Genomic DNA, 22,084 nt, shown 5'->3' with positions numbered 1-22,084 from the left:
GAAAGAAAGACTCTGTGTGAGTTTACGAGTACTCGGTCAAAGGCCAGTGGTTACAATCGGATTCTCTACCCTTGTGCACTCGCACACTCCCCCTCATGTATTTAAAGGAAGGGATTGGTGTAAAAGGAATATGGTGGAAACTCCCTCTAGCCATGCTTGCACCAATCCAATGGCTTTAAATGCATGAGGGGTCGTGACCAAGTGCACACTTCTGAAAGAGGGTAGAGATAGTAGTGCTGCCAGTGTCAAATCAAATATTATTTGTCACATGCGCCGAATACTACAGGTGTAGACCTTACAGTGAAATGCTTACTTTACAAGCCCTTAAACAACAATGCAGTTTTAAGAAAAAAAATACCCCCCAAAAATAATTAAAAGTAACAAATAATTAAAGAGCAGCAGTAAAATAACAATAGCGAGGCTGTATACAGGGGGTACCTGTACAGTTGTTTCTTTGATGTGAAGTGTTCCATAATGTAAAGATAGTAATGTTGAGCTGTGCTAAAATGTAGAATCTCACCTAATGTAATTGAATAGGATCTCTGTGAGTTACACCCAGAATAACATGTAGAATCTCACCTAATCTAATTAAATAGGATCTCTGTGAGTTACACACAGAATAACATGTAGAATCTCACCTAATCTAATAGGATCTCTGTGAGTTACACACAGAATAACATGTAGAATCTCACCTAATCTAATTAAATAGGATCTCTGTGAGTTACACACAGAATAACATGTAGAATCTCACCTAATCTAATAGGATCTCTGTGAGTTACACACAGAATAACATGTAGAATCTCACCTAATCTAATAGGATCTCTGTGAGTTACACACAGAATAACATGTAGAATTTCACCTGATCTAATTGAATAGGATCTCTGTGAGTTACACCCAGAATAACATGTAGAATCTCACCTAATCTAATTGAATAGGATCTCTGTGAGTTACACACAGAATAACATGTAGAATCTCACCTAATCTAATTGAATAGGATCTCTGTGAGTTACACCCAGAATAACATGTAGAGTCTCACCTAATCTAATTAAATAGGATCTCTGTGAGTTACACACAGAATAACATGTAGAATCTCACCTAATCTAATTAAATAGGATATCTGTGAGTTACACACAGAATAACATGTAGAATCTCACCTAATCTAATTGAATAGGATCTCTGTGAGTTACACCCAGAATAACATGTAGAATCTCACCTAATCTAATTGAATAGGTTCTCTGTGAGTTACACCCAGAATAACATGTAGAATCTCACCTAATGTGAAGAATTTATCTGCACTGTACGTGTGTTAGCTCGCTAGCCAGGCAGATTTACAGGAATGATTACATCAATTGTTTAAATTAACTAGACAACTTGTAAATGCAACAAGTAGTAATATTGTATGATATAAAAGCAGTCACAGCTTTCCAAGAAAAAAAAAACCGGAGACATTTATGGTCTGTTTGCATATATTTTAGAGATTATTTATACAGAACATTTGTATAAAACCTGTATAACAGGTATTTCTAATTATATGACCAATATTTTAGGTTGAATGTAATTTACGACACAATTTCTGATACATCACGTCTTACTTTTATTTTCCTGCATCAGTAAAAACAGGAAATGCATCACCTACTGCCGTTCATACCAATTAGACTGGTTTTGTATTTCTCCCTGACCAAGATGGCTGCCATTTTGGCTCCACTATGGAACTTTGAGGGTTTATGGCATAGCCCCTCTTGTAATTTAATAGGATAATTTAATAGGATCTCTATGGCGCCAACTAGTTACCTACCTAGCTGACGTTAGCTAACCTCATGCACTGTGAATGGACTCAAAATTATCTCGAGAAGGACGCTGTGCCTGGAGGGAAAGACAACAGGTGTCCTAACCAGAATGCTTCTTTATTAATCATGACATGGTTATTATCAGTGAGGAACATTTCACAAGTGGGCTACAAGTCACTGTTGATTTCTTAGCACCATCACAGCATTGATGAAAAATTGACCCCCAAAAAAGGGACACTCCCCCCCCTTTTTGTTGATCATAATATGTTGATTGATGAGTGAGAGTTAGCATGATTATCTTACTGATCAGAGATGGCGACAACACAGACACAGCGAGAAGAACTCTACCTACTAAGAGACAAAGTCGCGGTTAATTGTCATAGTACTGGCAGTCCTGCATCTCTGTATCACTCTCCATTTTAGGCACTTTCTTGGACATCTGAGCCCTGGATAAATGCTTTGGCCTGTCCATGGTGGTTAACTGCTTTGGCCTGCCTAACTGGCGGGTAGGTCCGATGGGCTTGGCATCATGTGTCCGCTGGTGCTGCCGGAGCCCTTGTTTACGGACAAAGCTCTTGCCGCATTCGATGCACTCGTGGGGTTTCTCTCCTGTATGTGTTCTGAGGTGGACTTTGAGGTCAAATTCTCTGGAGTAAGTCTTGCCACACACAGGGCAGATGAGACACTTTTCTCCCGAGTGAGATCTCATGTGTTTGTGTAGTTCTGGGAGGTTTGAGTATACCTCGCCACACACTAGGCAGGCGTGAGATGTGACGGCCGTGTGGTTCTCCTGGTGTTGTTCAGCTTCTCCCGATGTACAGGGACTACCCTCACCGGTGGACCAGGAGCTGGGATAATCTCCTGTGGGAAAGAAACAGTGTGCAAATCTGAGCTGTTTCAGATATCCTATTTCCTAGTTTTAAAATGTAATTTAATGCCCTATTTGTTTTAATTCCACTTTGTTTTTTCTCTCTCTCTGTAGCCCACACACTATTTGTAGCTTGCAAACCAGGGTCCTACGACTTCCATGAATGTGTTACATGCAACGTGCTACATGTTAAGCTGTTAGGAGTGTAGGCTGTCGTCGTCAATCAGGATTAATCAATAATAATAAATCAACGACAGCATAAAGTGTTCTCACCTGTATGCACTTTCTGATGCGTTTTTAAATTTCCTTTCTGCGTGAAACTCATCCCACACACAGAGCACTGGTAAGGCCTCTCTCCTGTGTGTGTTCTCATGTGTCTGTCCAGGTAATATGTTTGAGGGAACTCCTTCCCACAGTCTGGGCATCTGTGAGTCTCCTTAGCTCTCCTCTGTCGGTGTTCAAGTTCTCTTGATACAGAGGAACTCAAGTCCCCTTCAGAACAGTGAAGCCGCTGATGAATCTTCAGATAGCCTTTCTGAGTGAAACTCTTTCCACAGACTGAGCAAGGATGTTTCTCTCCGGCGTGCGACTTCTCGTGTGTTGTCAAATTTCCTTTTTGAGTAAAACTCTTCTCACACAGAGAGCAAGAGAAAGGCTTCTCTCCTGTGTGGGATCGCTGGTGTACTTTCAGTAATGCTTTATGAGTAAAAGTCTTCTTACACACACAGCAGGCGTAAGGCTTGTCGCCAGCGTTTGTCTTCAAGTGAACCTCCAGAACATTCTTTGAAGAGAACTCTTGTCCACAACAGCAGCCAATCTTGTCATCCGGGTCTGTTTTAATCTGTTCAGAATGTTTCTTCTGGTGGTGGTATCTCAAACTACATTGATGAGTGAAGCCCTTCCCACACTCAGAGCAGGTATAAGGCTTCTCTCCTGTGTGGGTTCTCATGTGTATTTGTAGTGCCGATAATGTCTGGCAGTGTTTCCCACAATCTGGGCATGAGTGGGTCTTTTTCTGCCTCGTTCTGCATTTCATCTGGTGTTGCTCAGGTTCTCCTGATGTAGAGGGTCTCTCCCCACCTGCAGAGTGATGGCTGGGACTCTCTCCTGTGGGGATGAGACAGGACAGATATAGTCAGTGAGACTGAGTCAGACTCAGGTTCTCCTGATGTAGAGGGTCTCTCCCCGCCTGCAGAGTGATGGCTGGGACTCTCTCCTGTGGGGATGAGACAGGACAGATATAGTCAGTGAGACTGAGTCAGGTTCTCCTGATGTAGAGGGTCTCTCCCCGCCTGCAGAGTGATGGCTGGGACTCTCTCCTGTGGGGATGAGACAGGACAGATATAGTCAGTGAGACGGAGTCAGGTTCTCCTGATGTAGAGGGTCTCTCCCCGCCTGCAGAGTGATGGCTGGGACTCTCTCCTGTGGGGATGAGACAGGACAGATATAGTCAGTGAGACTGAGTCAGACTCAGGTTCTCCTGATGTAGAGGGTCTCTCCCCGCCTGCAGAGTGATGGCTGGGACTCTCTCCTGTGGGGATGAGACAGGACAGATATAGTCAGTGAGACTGAGTCAGGTTCTCCTGATGTAGAGGGTCTCTCCCCGCCTGCAGAGTGATGGCTGGGACTGAGTCTAAGTTTACTGTACATACCTACTGGGTTTCTCCATTGTTTTACACCACCTCCCGTGCTACTCCCATTCAGATTTAGGGCAACATACAAGACTGAGTCCCAAATCATGCCACCCTATTTCCCTATATAGTGCACCACTTTTGATTAGAGCCCAGTGGACCATAGAGAGCCTGGCTCCAGCTACCCACCTGTATTATCTAGTTCCCAGTCTTCTTCTTCTTTGACTACGATATTAAATGTTGGTGTTTCACTGTTGATGTCCAGACTCACAGTAACCCTCTCCTGACCCTGCAGTGTGTCTTTCTGATCACCATGGTTACTGTCCTCCTGGTCACCATGGTTCCTGTCAGGACCCAGGGACACAGTGGGTTGGGGTTCAGTGGAGCAGGATGGAGACGGGCTGGACGGGTCTTCAGAGTCCTATATGATGAAGAGTGACAGTGCAGTTTTCACAACAAGCTTCATTATGAAAGATGGACTCAGCAATATGACACCATCCTTAACAGCAAGGCAATGTCTCTGCTTGTTATAGAAATGACCATTTCTCAGTAAAGAAACCGTTCCAACTAAATATACCTGGTTTAAAAACGATCAATCAATGCAAACCAAATTACAGCAGCTAATTTTCATTGGATTTTCATTCACCTAGCTAGCTAGCCAGTTACCTTATGTTAGCTAACGTTAGATACCTACTAGAAAACAAAACCACATCATCAAGCAACAACAACGTAACTAGCTAGTACTGCTGTTGCTAGCATGCGTTGTACTCTACAAAATACTGAGCAACTTGACTTGCAAGCTAGCCGCACCATTTGGTATAGCAACAAACGAGCAGTTTGCAGAGCAGAAAAGTGATGTGGCTAGCACACGTTCAGATTACTACCTCTTCCATTGTAAATCAATCCCTGAGCTAGCTAGCTAACTGATAAATTAGATATAAATCTAGTTTAGTTTTAATTTATGATGACTGCCAATTTTGTTGGTCGTAACCTCGCGTCTCGTTGGATGTAGGCTGGGAAATACCAACACCTGAGAATATTTAATCGAAAGTTACTGTATTATTTTTACAAATAGCTATGCTAACGTTACAATGTACATTTAAATAAACTGGTAAATAAACTGTCAAACTCTCTTTGGCTTCGTACTTCCGGTTTAGGTTGTCTTTTGAGTGTGCATTAGCGCCGAAATGCGGTCTGGAAGTTAAAGGCAATAGATTACAGATCTCTTGCAGTGGTGCAACGTACTTAATTAAGTCAAAATACTTTGAGGTACTACATAAGTAGTTTTGGGGGGTATCTGTACTTTACATTTTCGACAACTTTTTACTCCAAATAATGTACTTTTTACTCCATACATTTTCCCTGACACCCAAAAGTACCCATTACATTTCGAATGCTAGCGGGACAGGAAAATGTTTCAATACACGCATGTATCAAGATAACATCCCTGGTCATTCCTACTGCCTCTGATCTGGCAGACTCACTAAACAGAGAACATCCCTGGTCATTCCTACTGCCTCTGATCTGGCAGACTCACTAAACACAAATATGTTGTAAAATATGTCTGAGTGTTGGAGTAAAACTGTTGAGTAAATGAGGGATACAAATTATGTTATGGTGTAGGATGCATTTTCCTGGCATGGTTTTGGGAAACGCTGCCTTAGAGCACGTGTCAAACTCATTCCGGGGAGGGCCGAGTGTCTGCAGGTTTTCGCTCCACCCTTGTACTTGATTGACGAATAAAGGCCACTCTTTAGTAAGGATCTCTGTCTTAATTGAAAGGAAAAAAACAAATACCTGCAAACACTCGTCCCTCATTACAGCCAATTTGAGTGATCACCCTAAACCAGGGCTCTCCAACACTGTTCCTGTGAAGCTACCGTCCTGTAGGTTTAAACCAGGGCTCTCCAACCCTGTTCCTGGGGAGCTACCGTCCTGTAGGTTATAAACAGGGCTCTCCAACACTGTTCCTGGGGAGCTACCATCCTGTAGGTTTAAACCAGGGCTCTACAACACTGTTCCTGGGGAGCTACCGTCCTGTAGGTTATAAACAGGGCTCTCCAACACTGTTCCTGGGGAGCTACCGTCCTGTAGGTTTAAACCAGGGCTCTCCAACATTGTTCCTGGGGAGCTACCGTCCTGTAGGTTTAAACCAGGGCTCTCCAACACTGTTCCTGGGGAGCTACCGTCCTGTAGGTTTAAACCAGGGCTCTACAACACTGTTCCTGGGGAGCTACCGTCCTGTAGGTTTAAAGCAGGCCTCTCCAACACTGTTCCGTCCTGTAGGTTTAAAGCCGGCCTCTCCAACACTGTTCCGTCCTGTAGGTTTAAACCAGGCCTCTCCAACACTGTTCCATCCTGTAGGTTTAAAGCAGGCCTCTCCAACACTGTTCCGTCCTGTAGGTTTAAAGCAGGCCTCTCCAACACTGTTCCGTCCTGTAGGTTTAAAGCAGGCCTCTCCAACACTGTTCCATCCTGTAGGTTTAAACCAGGCCTCTCCAACACTGTTCCGTCCTGTAGGTTTAAAGCAGGCCTCTCCAACACTGTTCCGTCCTGTAGGTTTAAAGCAGGCGTCTCCAACACTGTTCCGTCCTGTAGGTTTAAAGCAGGCCTCTCCAACACTGTTCCATCCTGTAGGTTTAAAGCAGGCCTCTCCAACACTGTTCCGTCCTGTAGGTTTAAAGCAGGCCTCTCCAACACTGTTCCATCCTGTAGGTTTAAACCAGGCCTCTCCAACACTGTTCCTGGGGAGCTACCGTCCTGTAGGTTTAAAGCAGGCCTCTCCAACACTGTTCCATCCTGTAGGTTTAAAGCAGGCTTCTCCACACTGTTCCATCCTGTAGGTTTCAACCAGGACTCTACAACACTGTTCCATCCTGTAGGTTTCAACCAGGACTCTACAACACTGTTCCATCCTGTAGGTTTCAACCAGGACTCTACAACACTGTTCCATCCTGTAGGTTTTTGCTACAACCTTCATGTAGCGCACCTGATTCTAATAATTAGCTGGTTGATGAGCTGATTCTAATAATTAGCTGATTGATGAGCTGAATCTGGTTAGTTACAACTGGGGTTGGAGCGAAACATGTAGGAGGGTTGCTCTCCAGGAACAAGGTTGGAGATCCCTGGCTGAAACCCGTTTCCTTTATTCTGGCAGTTACCTGTAGCTATCTGACCGCTTCTGAAATCAAATGTTTTATAGACCCCTTTCTGTTTGCAAACATTCCCGCAAGTTGGTGGAAGAACAAGGGGGAGTTCTTATAGAATGCCAGCAAAAAAAGCCTCTATTTACATGTTGCTTATGAGTGCATTTCACACTACTATTGGATTATACTTGGATTTTAAGGCTCGTATGAATGTCCTGCTTAATATGTTTGTGTCATCACAAATCAACTGCATTATACTTAAACTAGTAAAATGTATTTTTGGCTAGCTTTTGCGACTGGCTATAATCATTGAGCGTTAGCATTCTAGCTAACAACTGCTACATCCAAAATAGTTATTTTGCAAAGATCACAACCAAATATAATCTTAGCGACTGTTCAAGAAAGAATCAAAACATCATTGTAAGCCTATAAGAACCCCAACAAGTGTATTTTGTTTAGAAGTAATAAGAACGTCAATCTAGGCTATGTTGAATGGCTTTCTTACTGCCGCGAAAGAGTCGCGCATCTGTGACGTCAGTGTGTCCTGGATAAGGGTAATAAAGGAGAGACGTTTTCCCCCAAATGTTCATTTATTAGACCATGGCGTTATATGAAATGCAAGTCATTTCTTAGTATCATGATAGCTTCAATAAGTAAAATAAGATATATGAAATAAAATGCACAGGATTACATAGTATGATTATCTTACACAACACAGTGGACTGTATTGTACTGATTACAACAACACACACACAAATACGTGAGTGCATACAGACATGCGCACACACCAGAAAGAAGAACGATTCTGTAGTCATAAGAGGCATTGTGGGTGTCCAAAATAGCACCCTATTCCCTATATAGTGCACTACATTTCAGCAGAGCCCTTAAGGTTCCCATATGGGCCCTGGTCAAAAGTAGTGCACTATATAGGGAATAGGGTGCCATTTGGGATGAAGTTATGCACCCAGCCACATGTTTAAAGGTGCCAGTACTGCCAGTGTCCTCTCTCCATCTGCGGTAAGGGCATGAGTCTCTCATATTTACATTGATGTATGTATTTTTTGCTTAGCTCTTCCTACCCTGGGTGATTGGTTAGACCTTCCACTACTAGAGCCTACCCTGGGTGGTCTGCCTAAATGGCGGGTCGGTCCCATGGGCTTGGGAGCATGTGACCGCTGGTGTTGTTGGAGATTGTTTTTCCGGACGTAGGCCTTCCCGCAGTCATAGCACTGGTACGGTCTCTCTCCTGTGTGCGTTCTGAGGTGGACTCGGAGGTCGTATTCCCGGGTGTAAGTCTTGCCACATTCAGGGCAGAGATAGTGTTTTTCTCCCCTGGGGGACATGGTGGGTTTCTGTGCTGACGGGAGGTGGTGGCTTACCTCCCTCTGTGGTGCCGGATGGTTGTGGGTTTGTGGTGCCGGATGGTTGTGGGTTTGTGGTGCCGGTAGGTTGTGGGTTTGTGGTGCCGGATGGTTGTGGGTTTGTGCTGCCGGTAGGTTGTGGGTTTGTGGTGCCGGAAGGTTGTGGGTTTGTGGTGCCGGTAGGTTGTGGGTTTGTGGTGCCGGAAGGTTGTGGGGTTGTGGTGCCGGAAGGTTGTGGGTTTGTGGTGCCGGTAGGTTGTGGGTTTGTGGTGCCGGAAGGTTGTGGGTTTGTGGTGCCGGTAGGTTGTGGGTTTGTGGTGCCGGAAGGTTGTGGGGTTGTGGTGCCAGTAGGTTGTGGGGTTGTGGTGCCGGTAGATTGTGGGGTTGTGGTGCCGGTAGATTGTGGGTTTGTGGTGCCGGTAGGTTGTGGGTTTGTGGTGCCGGTAGGTTGTGGGTTTGTGCTGCCGGAAGGTTGTGGGTTTGTGGTGCCGGTGGGTTGTGGGTTTGTGGTGCCGGTAGGTTGTGGGTTTGTGGTGCCGGTAGGTTGTGGGTTTGTGCTGCCGGAAGGTTGTGGGTTTGTGGTGCCGGTGGGTTGTGGGTTTGTGGTGCCGGTGGGTTGTGGGTTTGTGGTGCCGGTGGGTTGTGGGTTTGTGGTGCCGGTGGGTTGTGGGTTTGTGGTGCCGGTAGGTTGTGGGTTTGTGGTGCCGGTAGATTGTGGGTCCCCTCCTTGCCAATCTGATTCAGGCAGCGTTGTGGTTTCCCAACATCATGTCTGTTGTCCGGAGGTTGTTTCGCTGCTTCTGAAGAAGTCGTCCTCATGTCCATGTCAGGCAGCAAACTGGGATCCCTGCCTGCATGACAGACAAACGGACGGAGAGACAGACACAAGGCAACAATGTTATTGTTAAGGTGTGGATGAGTATACTAAGTCATGGTTTACATGTTGTTTTAAACAACATGGTTTTGATCACTGACAGTTTGCTAGTCGTCCATCAGGATGGATTCATGGTAAAGGAGGACACTCACCTGTGTGCACTTTAAAATGCGTTTTGAGATTCCCTTTCTGGTTGAACCTCATCCCACACACAGAGCACTGGTAAGGCCTCTCTCCTGTGTGTGTTCTCATGTGTCTCTCCAGTTTGTTTGCTTGTGTGAACTCCTTCCCACAGTCCGGACACTTGTGAAATCTCTTTGGTCGCCATCGTTCCTCTCCCCCAGAACAGTTGAATCGCTCGTGGGTCATCAGGAGTCCTTTACTGATGAAGCCCTTGCCACACTCAGAGCAGAGGTAAGGCATCTCTCCTGTGTGTGTTCGCTCGTGGACTTTTAACGTATACTTACTAGAGCAGGTCCGTCCGCACACAGAGCACAGGGGCTTCTCCTCGGTGTGTGTTCGCTCGTGGGCTTTCCAAGCCGGTTTGTGATAGTAACCCTTGCCACAGAAAGAGCAAGAGTAAGGCATCTCTCCTGTATGGGATCTCTGGTGTTCTTTTAATGATTCTTTATTGAACCTCTTGCCACACACACAGCAGGTGTAAGGCTTGGCTCCAGTGTCCGTCTTCAAGTGAACCTCCAGAACGCACTTTGAGGAGAACTCTTGTCCACAGCAGCAGGTCATCTTCTCATTCGGGTCTGTTTTAATCTGTTCAGAATTCCTCTTTTGGTGGTATCTCAAACTACATTGATGAGCGAAACCCTTCCCACACTCAGAGCAGGTATAAGGCTTCTCTCCTGTGTGTGTTCGCTGGTGTGTTTTCAAAGCTTGCCTAATAATGAACGTTTTCTCACACACAAAGCAAGCGTAAGGCTTCTCTCCTGTGTGGGTTCTCATGTGTATTTGTAGTGCCGATAATGTCTGGCAGTGTTTCCCACAATCTGGGCATGGGTGGGTCTTTTTCTGCCTCGTTCTGCGTTTCATCTGGTGTTGCTCAGGTTCTCCTGATGTAGAGGGTCTCTTCCCACCTGCAGAGTGATGGCTGGGACTCTCTCCTGTGGGGATGAGACAGGACAGATATAGTCAGTGAGACTGAGTCAGACTCAGTGTGCATATGCATACCTACCGGGTTTCTCCCTTATTTTACAATATCTCCTGTGCTTCTCCTGTTGTAGAATTTATGGCAAAGCTATCCAAGACAGCACCCTATAAAGTGCACTAATTTTGACCATAGCCATAGGGTTCTGGTCAAGAGTAGTGGACTATATAGGGAATAGGGTGCCATTCTGGTCAACAGTAGTGCACTATATAGGGAATAGGATGCCATTCTGGTCTACAGTAGTGCACTATAAAGGGAATAGGGTGCCATTCTGGTCTACAGTAGTGCACTATAAAGGGAATAGGGTGCCATTCTGGTCTACAGTAGTGCACTATAAAGGGAATAGCATACCCTTTGGGACTCATCCCAAGTTAGCCTGGTTCCAGCTACCCACCTGTATTATCTAGTTCCCAGTCTTCTTCTTCTTTGACTACAATATTAAATGTTGGTGTTTCACTGTTGATGTCCAGACTCACAGTAACCCTCTCCTGACCCTGCGCTGTGTCTTTCTGATCACCATGGTTACTGTCCTCCTGGTCACCATGGTTCCTGTCAGGACCCGGGGACACAGTGGGTTGGGGTTCAGTGGAGCAGGATGGAGACGGGCTGGACGGGTCTTCAGAATCCTATATGATGAAGAGTGACAGCGCAGTTTTAACAGCACACTAGCTAGTTCCATTATTTAATATGTAGATTTAGCAATATGACACCATCCTAAATAGCAAGGCAATTTTTTTGTTTGCTTGTTATGGAAAAAGACAACTTCTCTTTGAAATAAACCTTTCCAGCTAAGTATAACTGGTTTAGGAACTTATCAGTGGAGAAGGTGGAAAGCTTCAGGTTCCTCAGCGTACACATCCCTGACAATCTGAAACGGTCCCCCCACACAGACAGTGTGGTGAAGAAGGCACAACAGCGCCTCTTCAACCTCAGGAGGCTGAAGAAATGTATCTTAGCCCTGAAGACCCTAACAAACTTTTACAGATGCACAATTGAGAGCATCCTGTCGGGCTGCATCACCACCTGGTACGGCAACTGCACCGCCCGCAACCGCAGGGCTCTCCAGAGGGTGGTGCGGTCTGCCCAACGCATCACCAGGGGCACACTACCTGCCCTCCAGGACACTTACAGCACCCGATGTCACAGGAAGGCCAAAAAGATCATCAAGGACATCAACCACCCGAGCCACAGCCTGTTCACCCCGCTATCATCCAGAAGGCAAGGTCAGTACAGGTGCATCAAAGTTGGACAGGTAGGCTGAAAAACAGCTTCTATCTCAAGGCCATGAGACTTTTAAATAGCCATCACTAGATGACTTCCACCCGGTTACTCAACCCTGCACCTTAGAGGCTGCTGCCCTATATACACCGACATGGAATCTCTGGCCACTTTAATAATGGAACACTGGTCACTTTAAAAATGTTTACATACTGCTTTAGTCTTACGTATATACTGTATTCTATTTTACTTTATTTTAGTCAATGCCACTCCGACATAGCTCGTCCTAATGTTTATATATTTCTTGATTCCATTAATTTACTTTTAGATTTGTGTATTGTTGTGTATTGTTAGATACTGTAACGACCCTGGGTTTATAAGCGCGGAAATCGACTCTGCCGCTTGAGCATGCTTTTGCGGCACAGTCGATAGCGCGCCGGACCTCGGGCTAGGAGGTCGAGGGTTCGAGACCTGCTCCCTGCTGTTTCATTACATTGGTGTCGGAAGTGATCGGACCTCGCATCCACGACAGTGCGTGTGCTTGGCCGGTGAGCGCGTTCCTGTAAGACGTAAAGTCGCAAGCTAGCGCGAGGACGCGCTCTTTGAAAGGAGGGAGTAGTGTAACGACCCTGTGTTTATAAGCGCGGAAATCGACTCTGCCGCTCGAGCATGCTTTTGCGGCACAGTCGATAGCGCGCCGGACCTCGGGCTAGGAGGTCGAGGGTTCGAGACCTGCTCCCTGCTGTTTCATTACAATACTAATGCACTGTTGGAGCCAGGAACACAAGCATTTCGCTACACCCGCAATAAAATATGCTAAATATGTGTATATGACCAATAACATTTGATATCAATCAATGCAAACCAAAATACACCAGCTACTGTTGATTGTATTGTCATTCATCTAGCTAGCTGGCCAGTTAACTAGCTACGTTACCTTCATAGAAAACATCATATCAGCAAGCTACAACATTGTTAGCTAGTAACGTTACTGATGTTGCTACCATTCGCTGTAGTCTATAAAATACTGAGCAACTTGATTTGCTAGCTAGCCACAACATTTGGTATAGCAACCGCTGAGCAGATTGCAGAAAAGAGATGTGGCTAGCTCACATTCAGATTCTTACCTCGTCCATAGCATAGGGTATTAATCCCTGAGCTAACTGACTAGAAAGCTAGTTTAGTTTAAACTGTATAATGATGACTGCCAATGTTGTTGGTCGTAACATCGAGTCTCGTTGGATGGAGGCTGGGAAATACCAACGCCTGAGGCTATTTAATCAAAAGCTGCGGTCTTCCTTTCATACATTTTTCTGCAAAAGTGTTTTGAACGATGAGGTGTTATAAGTGAAGTTCGGTAAACTGTCCAACTCAGTTTGGCTTCCTACTTCTGGTATGAGGTTGTCTTTTGTTTGTGCTTTAGCGCCCCTATTCGGTCTGGAGAACAAAGAAAATGGAGTACAAGTCTCTTGCAACGTAGCTGTCTGACCGTTTCTGAAGTCAAATGTTTTTTTATAGATAAAGGTAATAAAGAGAGAAATACATTTTTCCCCCCTCCCAATGTTAATTTATTGGTCCATGGCATTATGACATGCAAGTCACTGTGGATTTCTTAGTATCATGACAGCTTCAATAAGTAACATAAGATATAAAAAAACACAAGGACTAAAATGCAAACACTTCATTTTTGTTGATTAAAATATGCACAGGATGACAACTAAAGTTGGAGTGATTATCTTACACAATACAGCAGACTTTATTGTACTGATCACAGATGAGGAAGCAACACACACACACACACACACCACCATCCGGGCTGAAGTGTAAAGACAACAGATGACATCTCTTACAACTTAGCCATCTCTGCTTATACTGTCAATGAAATTAAAATGTTAGAAGGCATATACAAAAAGGGCCAACGTTTGACACTGGCATTATGACATGTACGTCACTGTGGATTTGTTTTGTATCATTACAGCTTCAATAAGTAACATAAGATATATATTTTATTTTTTTAAACACTAGAATGGACAAAAATGCAATCGCTTAATTTGTTGACTAAAAATATGTACGTTACTATAACAACAGTTGGCAAGATTATCTTGCTCAGTGGTAACGATTATTATACTGATCATAAATGAGGAAGCAACATGCACGCATACACACACACACACACACTCACACACAAACGGAAGCAAGAAGAACAGTTCTGTTTAGTCACGAGAGACATAGTGTGTCCAAAATGGCACCCTATTCCATTTATAGTGCACTACATTTGTCCAGAACCCCATGAGCCCTGGTCAAAAGTAGTGCACTATATAGGGAATAGGATGCCAGACATAGCCATGGAGTTTAAAGGTGCCAGTACTGCCAGTGTTCTCTCTCCATGTCTGGTAACGGCATGGGTCTCTCCACTCGATGTAAAGGCATGGGTCTCTCCACTGTATGGAACGGCATGGCTCTCTCTACACTAGAGCACGGAGGCATGGGTTTATCAACCCTGGACAACTGCTGCTTAGAGCTTCCCATCCTGGGTGATTGGTGAGGTCTTCTGCTACTGGAACCCATGCTGACGGGCCTGCCTAACTGACGGGTCGGTCCCATGGGCTTGGGAGCATGTGACCGCCGGTGTTGACGGAGCCCTTGTTTCCGAACAAAGGTCTTTCCGCATTCATCACACTGGTACGGTCTCTCTCCTGTGTGCGTTCTGAGGTGGACTCGGAGGTCGTATTCCCGGGTGTAAGTCTTGCCACATTCAGGGCAGAGATAGTGTTTTTCTCCCCTGGGGGACATGGTGGGTTTCTGTGCTGACGGGAGGTGGTGGGATGTTCCCTCCCTCTGTGGCGCCGGGAGGTGTTGGGATGTTTCCTCCCTCTGTGGCGCCGGGAGGTGGTGGGATGTTTCCTCCCTCTGTGGCGCCGGGAGGTGGTGGGATGTTTCCTCCCTCTGTGGCGCCGGGAGGTGGTGGGATGTTTCCTCCCTCTGTGGCGCCGGGAGGTGGTGGGATGTTTCCTCCCTCTGTGGCGCCGGGAGGTGGTGGGATGTTCCCTCCTCGTCATGCTGATGGAGGCAGCGTTGTGGTCTCCCAGCTTTACGTCTGTTGTCCCGAGGTTGTTCAGAGGGAGTCTCCATGTCAGCCACTAAACTGGGATCCCCTCCTGTATAGACAAGACACACGGACACTCAGTGAGCCCATATGGGCCCTGGTCAAAAGTAGTGCACTATAGATGAATAGGGTGTCGTTTGGGACTCAACCAATGCAACATGCAACAATGTTATTGTTAAGGTGTGGATGAGTATACTAAGTCATGGTTTACGTGTTGTTTTAAACAACATGGTTTTGATCACTGACAGTTTGCTAGTCGTCCATCAGGATGGATTCATGGTAAAGGAGGACACTCACCTGTGTGCACTTTAAAATGCGTTTTGAGATTCCCTTTCTGGTTGAACCTCATCCCACACACAGAGCACTGGTAAGGCCTCTCTCCTGTGTGTGTTCTCATGTGTCTCTCCAGTTTGTTTGCTTGTGTGAACTCCTTCCCACAGTCCGGACACTTGTGAAATCTCTTTGCTCGCCGTCGTTCCTCTCCCCCAGAACAGTTGAATCGCTGGTGGGTCGTCAGGTATGCTTTACTGAGGAAGCCCTTGCCACACTCAGAGCAGAGGAAAGGCTTCTCTCCTGTGTGTGTTCGTTGGTGGACTTTTAATGTAGTCTTATTAGAGAAGGTCCGTCCACACACAGAGCACAGGGGCTTCTCCTCGGTGTGTGTTCGCTCGTGGGCTTTCCAAGCCGGTTTTTGGTAGTAACCCTTGCCACAGAAAGAGCAAGAGTAAGGCATCTCTCCTGTGTGGGATCTCTGGTGTTCTTTTAGCCGTTCTTTTTTACCGAACCCCTTGCCACACACACAGCAGGTGTAAGGCTTGGCTCCAGTGTCCGTCTTCCAGTGAACCTCCAGAACGCACTTTGAGGAGAACTCTTGTCCACAGCAGCAGGTCACCTTGTCAGCGGAGTCTTTCTTCTGGTGTAATCTCAAGCTACTTTGATAAGTGAAGCCCTTCCCACACTCAGAGCAGAGGTAAGGCTTCTCTCCAGTGTGGATTCTCTGGTGGACCTTCAGTGCTGATAACGATGGGCAGTGTCTTCCACACTCGGGGCAGGAGTGGGTCTTCCTGACTCCCCATTTCCTCTTCTGTTGTTCAGGTTCTCCTGAAGCAGGACTCTGTCCTTTACTCTTCTCCGTCTCCTCTCCTGTGTGTGTCCTGTTCTCCGTCTCCTCTCCTGTGTGGGTCCTGTTCTGGTGTCTCCTTAGTGTGTACAAGGAGACAAACTTCCTCCCACACGCTAGGCAGCTGTGAGTCTTAGTTTTGCGTTTCACTCGTCGTTGTTCAGGTTCTTCTGATTCGGAATGTTCAGGATCTTCGTATTCGGAATGTTCTGGATCTTCGGATTCGGAATGTTCTGGTTCTTCCGATGAAGAGGGACTATATTCACTGGCAGATGGTTGGTTGGGACTCTCACCTGTGAGACAGAGACGGGAGAGAATAAGGAACAGAGGCACGTGAGTCCAGCTCATGTTGTTATTCTTCATTAGGTCCTGGGGTATAATGTCCTGTCCAGTGGGTGTACTTGTACATTCTGTCCCAAGGCTTGTACAACAAGCTGCCTTCCGTTACAGAAACAGGAGATAGGCTCCTGCACCTAGGCGTGCCTAATTACCTACAGACTGTGCGGTCTTTCGTTCAATCCAGCACTAACACGAAAACGAACACAAAGTGCTCTAAGTTAATGGACATTAAAGTACATCTCATCTTAACACATCTAATCACTTACCTGTAACACAACAATCCCAGTCGTCTTCCTCCTCCTTGACGACAACAACTTTTTGTAGAACTATCCGCAGACTACCCAGTTTTGACCTCTGGTCACCATGGTTCCTGTCAGGACCCGGTGATGACGCCGAGAGTTGGGGTTCTGAAGAACTGGCTGGGGACTGTCTGGATGGGTCTTCTGAGTCCTACGATACAACATAGAGAGTGTGTCAGTGCAGTCTTAACAAAGTGATAAGGATCTGGGCCTATACATTAATAAAGCGTCTCAGAGTATTGGTGCTGATCTACGATCAGGTCCCACCCCCCTATCTACATAATTCATTCGTTATGATCCGAAATGGCTAAACTGATCCTAGATCGGGCTAAATAGCCTGCGATTCTAGGCTGCTGAAGCTGAGCTAATCTGTATCTGATCTACTATAATTATCTGGCAAGTAACTGTGAAGTCTCTGTGACTGGGATGTAATACTCACGTCACTCACGTTCTCCCTCCGTTCTGGTGGCATGTGTCTCTCTGGAGCTGGGTCTGTCAACCTCTCAGCGCCCCCCTCGTTCTTGGTTCTGCTTGGTTCGGTGCCGTCCAGTGTGTCCACTTGCGCTGACTGGCTGAGGCTAGCATCTTGCTGTATTGTTTTGATGTCGTTTTGCAGTTGGAGTAACCAAGACATTCCCTGGTCCTCTAATTTCATTAAATCATCACTTTCACAATATTCTTCTATTTTACGACGCAACGAGCGATAATTCTTCCCTTTAACGTCGGAGCCATCTTGGCCAGCTATTCCACAACGTTCACACAGGTAACGTAAATTGTTCTCGGTTAAATTCCACAAACTCTGCTCGATTCCATCCAACAACGTTTCCCTCTCTCCACTCATATTGTCCTACCCACGTACCAACAAAAATGTAGTCAATGGCAAGACAGCTACAATCCGTTAAATAGATTGTTAATTAGTTAGTACAGTATTCTGAAGTGATGCAGCTAGCTAAATATTTACCCTTCTAGCTAGCTTCTCGTCGACTACTTCCTATTTTCTTCTTCACCTTTTTGATTCTACTGTAATGTTGTTGTTTTTTGTAATGTTTGCAAACCAACTGAAAATGCGCATTACCGCCACCTACTGTACTGGAGTGTGAAGACAAACAGGACGTAAAACTGGAGAATTTCCGAATAGGTACTGAACGGTTTGTTGAATTGAGAGATGCAAGTTGTTGAAATGATGATTTATTCAATCAAATACCTTATGCAGAAGGTCCCACTGACCGTCTTCACATGATGTAGGTATACTACTGCTGCCAGTCATCAGGTTTCTTAGCACCATCAGGGAGCTTCAATAAAGTAAAGATCATGTGTTGTGTCAATGAATTAAACAGACATATCTGCAATAGGATACAGTAACTAATGATATCATGAACCTAATTAATTCCTCATCAATGGCTCTGATCAGGTCCTTCAAATAGAGTCAGCGCAGGAGTGAGGATTGTGTTTGGGCTCCCGAGTGGTGCAGCGGTCTAAGGCACTGCATCTCAGTGCAAGAGGAGTCACTACAGTCCCTGGTTCGATTCCAGGCTGTAACACACCCGGACGTTATTGGGAGTCCCATAGGGCGGTGCGCAATTTACTTAAAACAAATCTTTTTTAAATGTAACCTTTAATTAACTAGGCAAGTCGGTTAAGAACAAATTGTTATTTACAATGCGGATTTGAACCAGGGGCTGTGACGCCTCTTGCACTGAGATGCAGTGTCTTAGACTGCTGCGCCACTCTGGAGCCCAATTGGGCCAGAGTCGTCTGGGTTTGGCCGGGGTAGGCCGACATTGTAAATAAGAATTGGTTCTTATCTGACTTGCCTAGTTACCTAAAGGTTAAAAATAAAAGGCACTGGACAGAGGATTGTGTTTGTTTTGGTGCTCATGTTGCTGGGGATCGGAGGTGTCTGGTGTGAGAGAGGCAGGTTGAGGTGGCAAGAGTAGTGCAGAAGCTGTTGAGGCAGTGAAGAAAGTAGAGGAAGATGGGTAGGCCATCATTGTAAATAAGAATTTGTTCTTAACTGACTGGTCTAGTTAAATAAAGGTTCAAAAAAGAAATATATATCTGATGGCCTTGAGATAGAAGCTGTTTTTCAGTCTCTCGGTCCCAGCTTTGATGCACCTGTACTGACATCTCCTTCTGGATGATAGCGGGGTGAACAGGCAGTGGCTCGGGTGGTTGTTGTCCTTGATGATCTTTTTGGCCTTCCTGTGACATCGGGAGCTGTAGGTGTCCTGGAGGGCAGGTAGTTTGCCCCCGGTGATGCGTTGGGCAGACAGCACCACCCTCTGCAGAGCAGACAGAAGCCATCTGACATACAGAAATGCATGTCGGTGTCGTAGCCACCAGCATCTCTCTCTCTCTCTGGGGTTTGACCTTCTCCTCCTTTGTATACAGTGCATTTGGAAAGTATTCAGACCCCTTCTCTTTTTTCACATTTTGTTACATTACAGCCTTATTCAAAAATGTATTAAATAAATAAAAATGACTCATCAAACTACACACAATAACCCATAATGACAAAGCAAAACTGTTAAAAAAATATATATTTTTGCAAAACATAAATATCTTATTTAGTAAGTATTCAGACCCTTTGCTATGAGAGTTGAAATTGAGCTCAGGTGCATCCTGTTTCCATTGATCATCCTTGAGATGTTTCTACAACTTGATTGGAGTCCATCTGTGGTAAATTGAATTGATTGGACATGATTTGGAAAGACACACCCCCGTCTATATAAGGTCCCACAGTTGACAGTGAATGTCAGAGCAAAAAACAAGTTTTTGGAAGCAAACCACTCGATTTCGTCTCTGCGTTATATTGGCATCGAACATGTCACCCTCCCTAGGAGAGGGGGTGACCTTGATCATTTATTGTTAAAACGAGAGGCTGCCTGGATCTTTAACTTAAAGACCCTCGCTCCCTTCGGTCTCAACGTAGACTTTGATTTGTAAGCCATTCTTGTGATTATTGTGACTTTGCCATTGTAATTGTTTGTAAGCTTGTGTAGTCTAAAATAAATCTATGATCGTATGCTATCCATTTGTTTTTTGTATGCTGTTCTTTGTATGCCATTTTAATATTTGATAATTAACCAATAATATTAGGCCACACTTGGCCATGATTACAGACACCTGTGTCTTTTGACACTATATAAACAAGTCATACCGCAGTGTTTGATCATACCCTGATGAAGACAGCTTGGCTGTCGAAACGTTGGATATTACATTTTTGCATCTGAGCTCCTAGAGTGTGCGGCTCTCCTTTATTTTCTAGTTTTCCACTCTGCTAGCCAGCACCTCGCCTAAATAGGTGTGCGTTTCTTTTACTTCTAGAGCGAAAAACCAAGCCATGAGGTCGAAGGAGTTGTCCGTAGACAAGAACACAGTGGCCTCCATCATTCTTGGAAGACGTTTGGAGGCTTGGGGAATTAAGGAGTATAAAAACCAATGTGAAAGATAGGGAGCGGAGATTCTGGGGAAGACAGATCAGGAGCTGACTGATGGGTTAGAAGGAGCTGACTGATGGGTTAGAAGGAGCTGACTGATGGGTTAGAAGGAGCTGACTGATGGGTTAGAAGGAGCTGACTGATGTGTTAGAAGGAGCTGACTGATGGGTTAGAAGGAGCTGACTGATGTGTTAGAAGGAGCTGACTGATGTGTTAGAAGGAGCTGACTGATGTGTTAGAAGGAGCTGACTGATGTGTGAGAAGGAGCTGACTGATGTGTGAGAAGGAGCTGACTGATGTGTTAGAAGGAGCTGACTGATGTGTTAGAAGGAGCTGACTGATGTGTGAGAAGGAGCTGACTGATGTGTGAGAAGGAGCTGACTGATGTGTTAGAAGGAGCTGACTGATGTGTGAGAAGGAGCTGACTGATGTGTGAGAAGGAGCTGACTGATGTGTGAGAAGGAGCTGACTGATGTGTTAGAAGGAGCTGACTGACGTGTTAGAAGGAGCTGACTGATGTGTTAGAAGGAGCTGACTGATGTGTTAGAAGGAGCTGACTGATGTGTTAGAAGGAGCTGACTGATGTATTAGAAGGAGCTGACTGATGTATTAGAAGGTGCTGACTGATGTATTAGAAGGAGCTGACTGATGTGTTAGAAGGAGCTGACTGATGTGTTAGAAGGAGCTGACTGATGTATTAGAAGGAGCTGACTGATGTGTTAGAAGGAGCTGACTGACGTGTTAGGAGCTGACTGATGTGTTAGAAGGAGCTGACTGATGTATTAGAAGGAGCTGACTGATGTGTTAGAAGGAGCTGACTGATGTATTAGAAGGAGCTGACTGATGTGTTAGAAGGAGCTGACTGATGTATTAGAAGGAGCTGACTGATGTGTTAGAAGGAGCTGACTGACGTGTTAGGAGCTGACTGATGTGTTAGAAGGAGCTGACTGATGTATTAGAAGGAGCTGACTGATGTGTTAGAAGGAGCTGACTGATGTGTTAGAAGGAGCTGACTGATGTGTTAGAAGGAGCTGACTGATTTATTAGGAGGAGCTGACTGATTTATTAGGAGGTGCTGACTGATGTATTAGAAGGAGCTGACTGATGTGTTAGAAGGAGCTGACTGATGTGTTAGAAGGAGCTGACTGATGTATTAGAAGGAGCTGACTGATGTGTTAGAAGGAGCTGACTGATGTATTAGAAGGAGCTGACTGATGTGTTAGAAGGAGCTGACTGATGTATGAGAAGGAGCTGACTGATGTATTAGAAGGAGCTGACTGATGTGTTAGAAGGAGCTGACTGATGTATTAGAAGGAGCTGACTGATGTATTAGAAGGAGCTGACTGATGTGTTAGAAGGAGCTGACTGATGTATTAGAAGGAGCTGACTGATGTATTAGAAGGTGCTGACTGATGTGTTAGAAGGAGCTGACTGATGTATTAGAAGGAGCTGACTGATGTATTAGAAGGAGCTGACTGATGTATTAGAAGGAGCTGACTGATGTGTTAGAAGGAGCTGACTGATGTATTAGAAGGAGCTGACTGATGTATTAGAAGGAGCTGACGATATTTAGCGAGTGTGACTCACCCGTGAGTGTGTTGTCGGGGCAACCAGAAACGCTAGCAGAAGTGTCTGAGACTATGCCGCGCGCATACAAATAACTTAGTATAACCCCACGGTTGAACGTATCCTGCGTGAAATACGAGACAACACGCAGTAAGAACCGGGACACGCTA

The 22,084-nt window shown here is 45.4% G+C and overlaps 2 protein-coding genes across 7 annotated transcripts; both read right to left on the bottom strand.

The window, feature by feature from the left end:
- Positions 1 to 1,506: 1,506 nt before the first annotated feature.
- Positions 1,507 to 13,419, bottom strand: LOC120043227 (zinc finger protein 182-like). Of its 4 annotated transcripts, none has more exons than XM_038987882.1 (4): positions 13,172 to 13,419; positions 4,476 to 4,707; positions 2,929 to 3,762; positions 1,507 to 2,648 (listed from the first exon to the last, which is right to left on the bottom strand). In XM_038987882.1, the coding sequence occupies exons 1-4, from the start codon at positions 13,178 to 13,180 to the stop codon at positions 2,158 to 2,160; spliced, it is 1,566 nt and encodes a 521-aa protein (XP_038843810.1). In that variant the 5' UTR covers positions 13,181 to 13,419; the 3' UTR covers positions 1,507 to 2,157. The 4 variants fall into 4 exon arrangements, with proteins under 4 accessions (XP_038843810.1, XP_038843811.1, XP_038843809.1 ...); XM_038987883.1 differs by lacking the exon at positions 13,172 to 13,419 and adding an exon at positions 5,097 to 5,507; XM_038987881.1 differs by lacking the exon at positions 13,172 to 13,419 and adding an exon at positions 5,171 to 5,507 and having other exon boundaries at positions 1,508 to 2,648.
- Positions 13,420 to 14,048: 629 nt separating this feature from the next.
- On the bottom strand, positions 14,049 to 17,901 carry LOC120043226 (oocyte zinc finger protein XlCOF6-like). Of its 3 annotated transcripts, XM_038987879.1 has the most exons (5): positions 17,348 to 17,901; positions 16,876 to 17,059; positions 15,448 to 16,563; positions 15,088 to 15,202; positions 14,049 to 15,051 (listed from the first exon to the last, which is right to left on the bottom strand). In XM_038987879.1, the coding sequence occupies exons 1-5, from the start codon at positions 17,747 to 17,749 to the stop codon at positions 14,397 to 14,399; spliced, it is 2,472 nt and encodes an 823-aa protein (XP_038843807.1). In that variant the 5' UTR covers positions 17,750 to 17,901; the 3' UTR covers positions 14,049 to 14,396. The 3 variants fall into 3 exon arrangements, with proteins under 3 accessions (XP_038843807.1, XP_038843805.1, XP_038843806.1); XM_038987877.1 differs by having other exon boundaries at positions 14,049 to 15,202; XM_038987878.1 differs by having other exon boundaries at positions 14,049 to 15,202; positions 17,357 to 17,901.
- Positions 17,902 to 22,084: the final 4,183 nt, after the last annotated feature.

This window comes from Salvelinus namaycush, unplaced genomic scaffold (genome assembly GCF_016432855.1).
Source record: "Salvelinus namaycush isolate Seneca unplaced genomic scaffold, SaNama_1.0 Scaffold88, whole genome shotgun sequence".
NCBI lineage: Eukaryota > Metazoa > Chordata > Actinopteri > Salmoniformes > Salmonidae > Salvelinus > Salvelinus namaycush.
This window is presented reverse-complemented; position numbering and strand designations above follow the sequence as displayed.

Excerpts from the sequence above, each read along its gene's own strand:
- LOC120043227 (XM_038987880.1), bottom strand. Across the intron at positions 10,783-11,220 it reads CTGGGAACTAGATAATACAG|GAGAGAGTCCCAGCCATCAC; the intron begins GTGGGTAGCTGG and ends TCATCCCCACAG. Across the intron at positions 9,645-9,819 it reads GCATTTTAAAGTGCACACAG|GCAGGGATCCCAGTTTGCTG; the intron begins GTGAGTGTCCTC and ends TCTGTCATGCAG.
- LOC120043226 (XM_038987877.1), bottom strand. The coding sequence starts at position 17,749 with ATGAGTGGAGAGAGGGAAACGTTGTTGGATGGAATCGAGCAGAGTTTG. Across the intron at positions 17,060-17,347 it reads GGAGGGAGAACGTGAGTGAC|GACTCAGAAGACCCATCCAG; the intron begins GTGAGTATTACA and ends GTTGTATCGTAG. Across the intron at positions 16,564-16,875 it reads CTGGGATTGTTGTGTTACAG|GTGAGAGTCCCAACCAACCA; the intron begins GTAAGTGATTAG and ends TCTGTCTCACAG.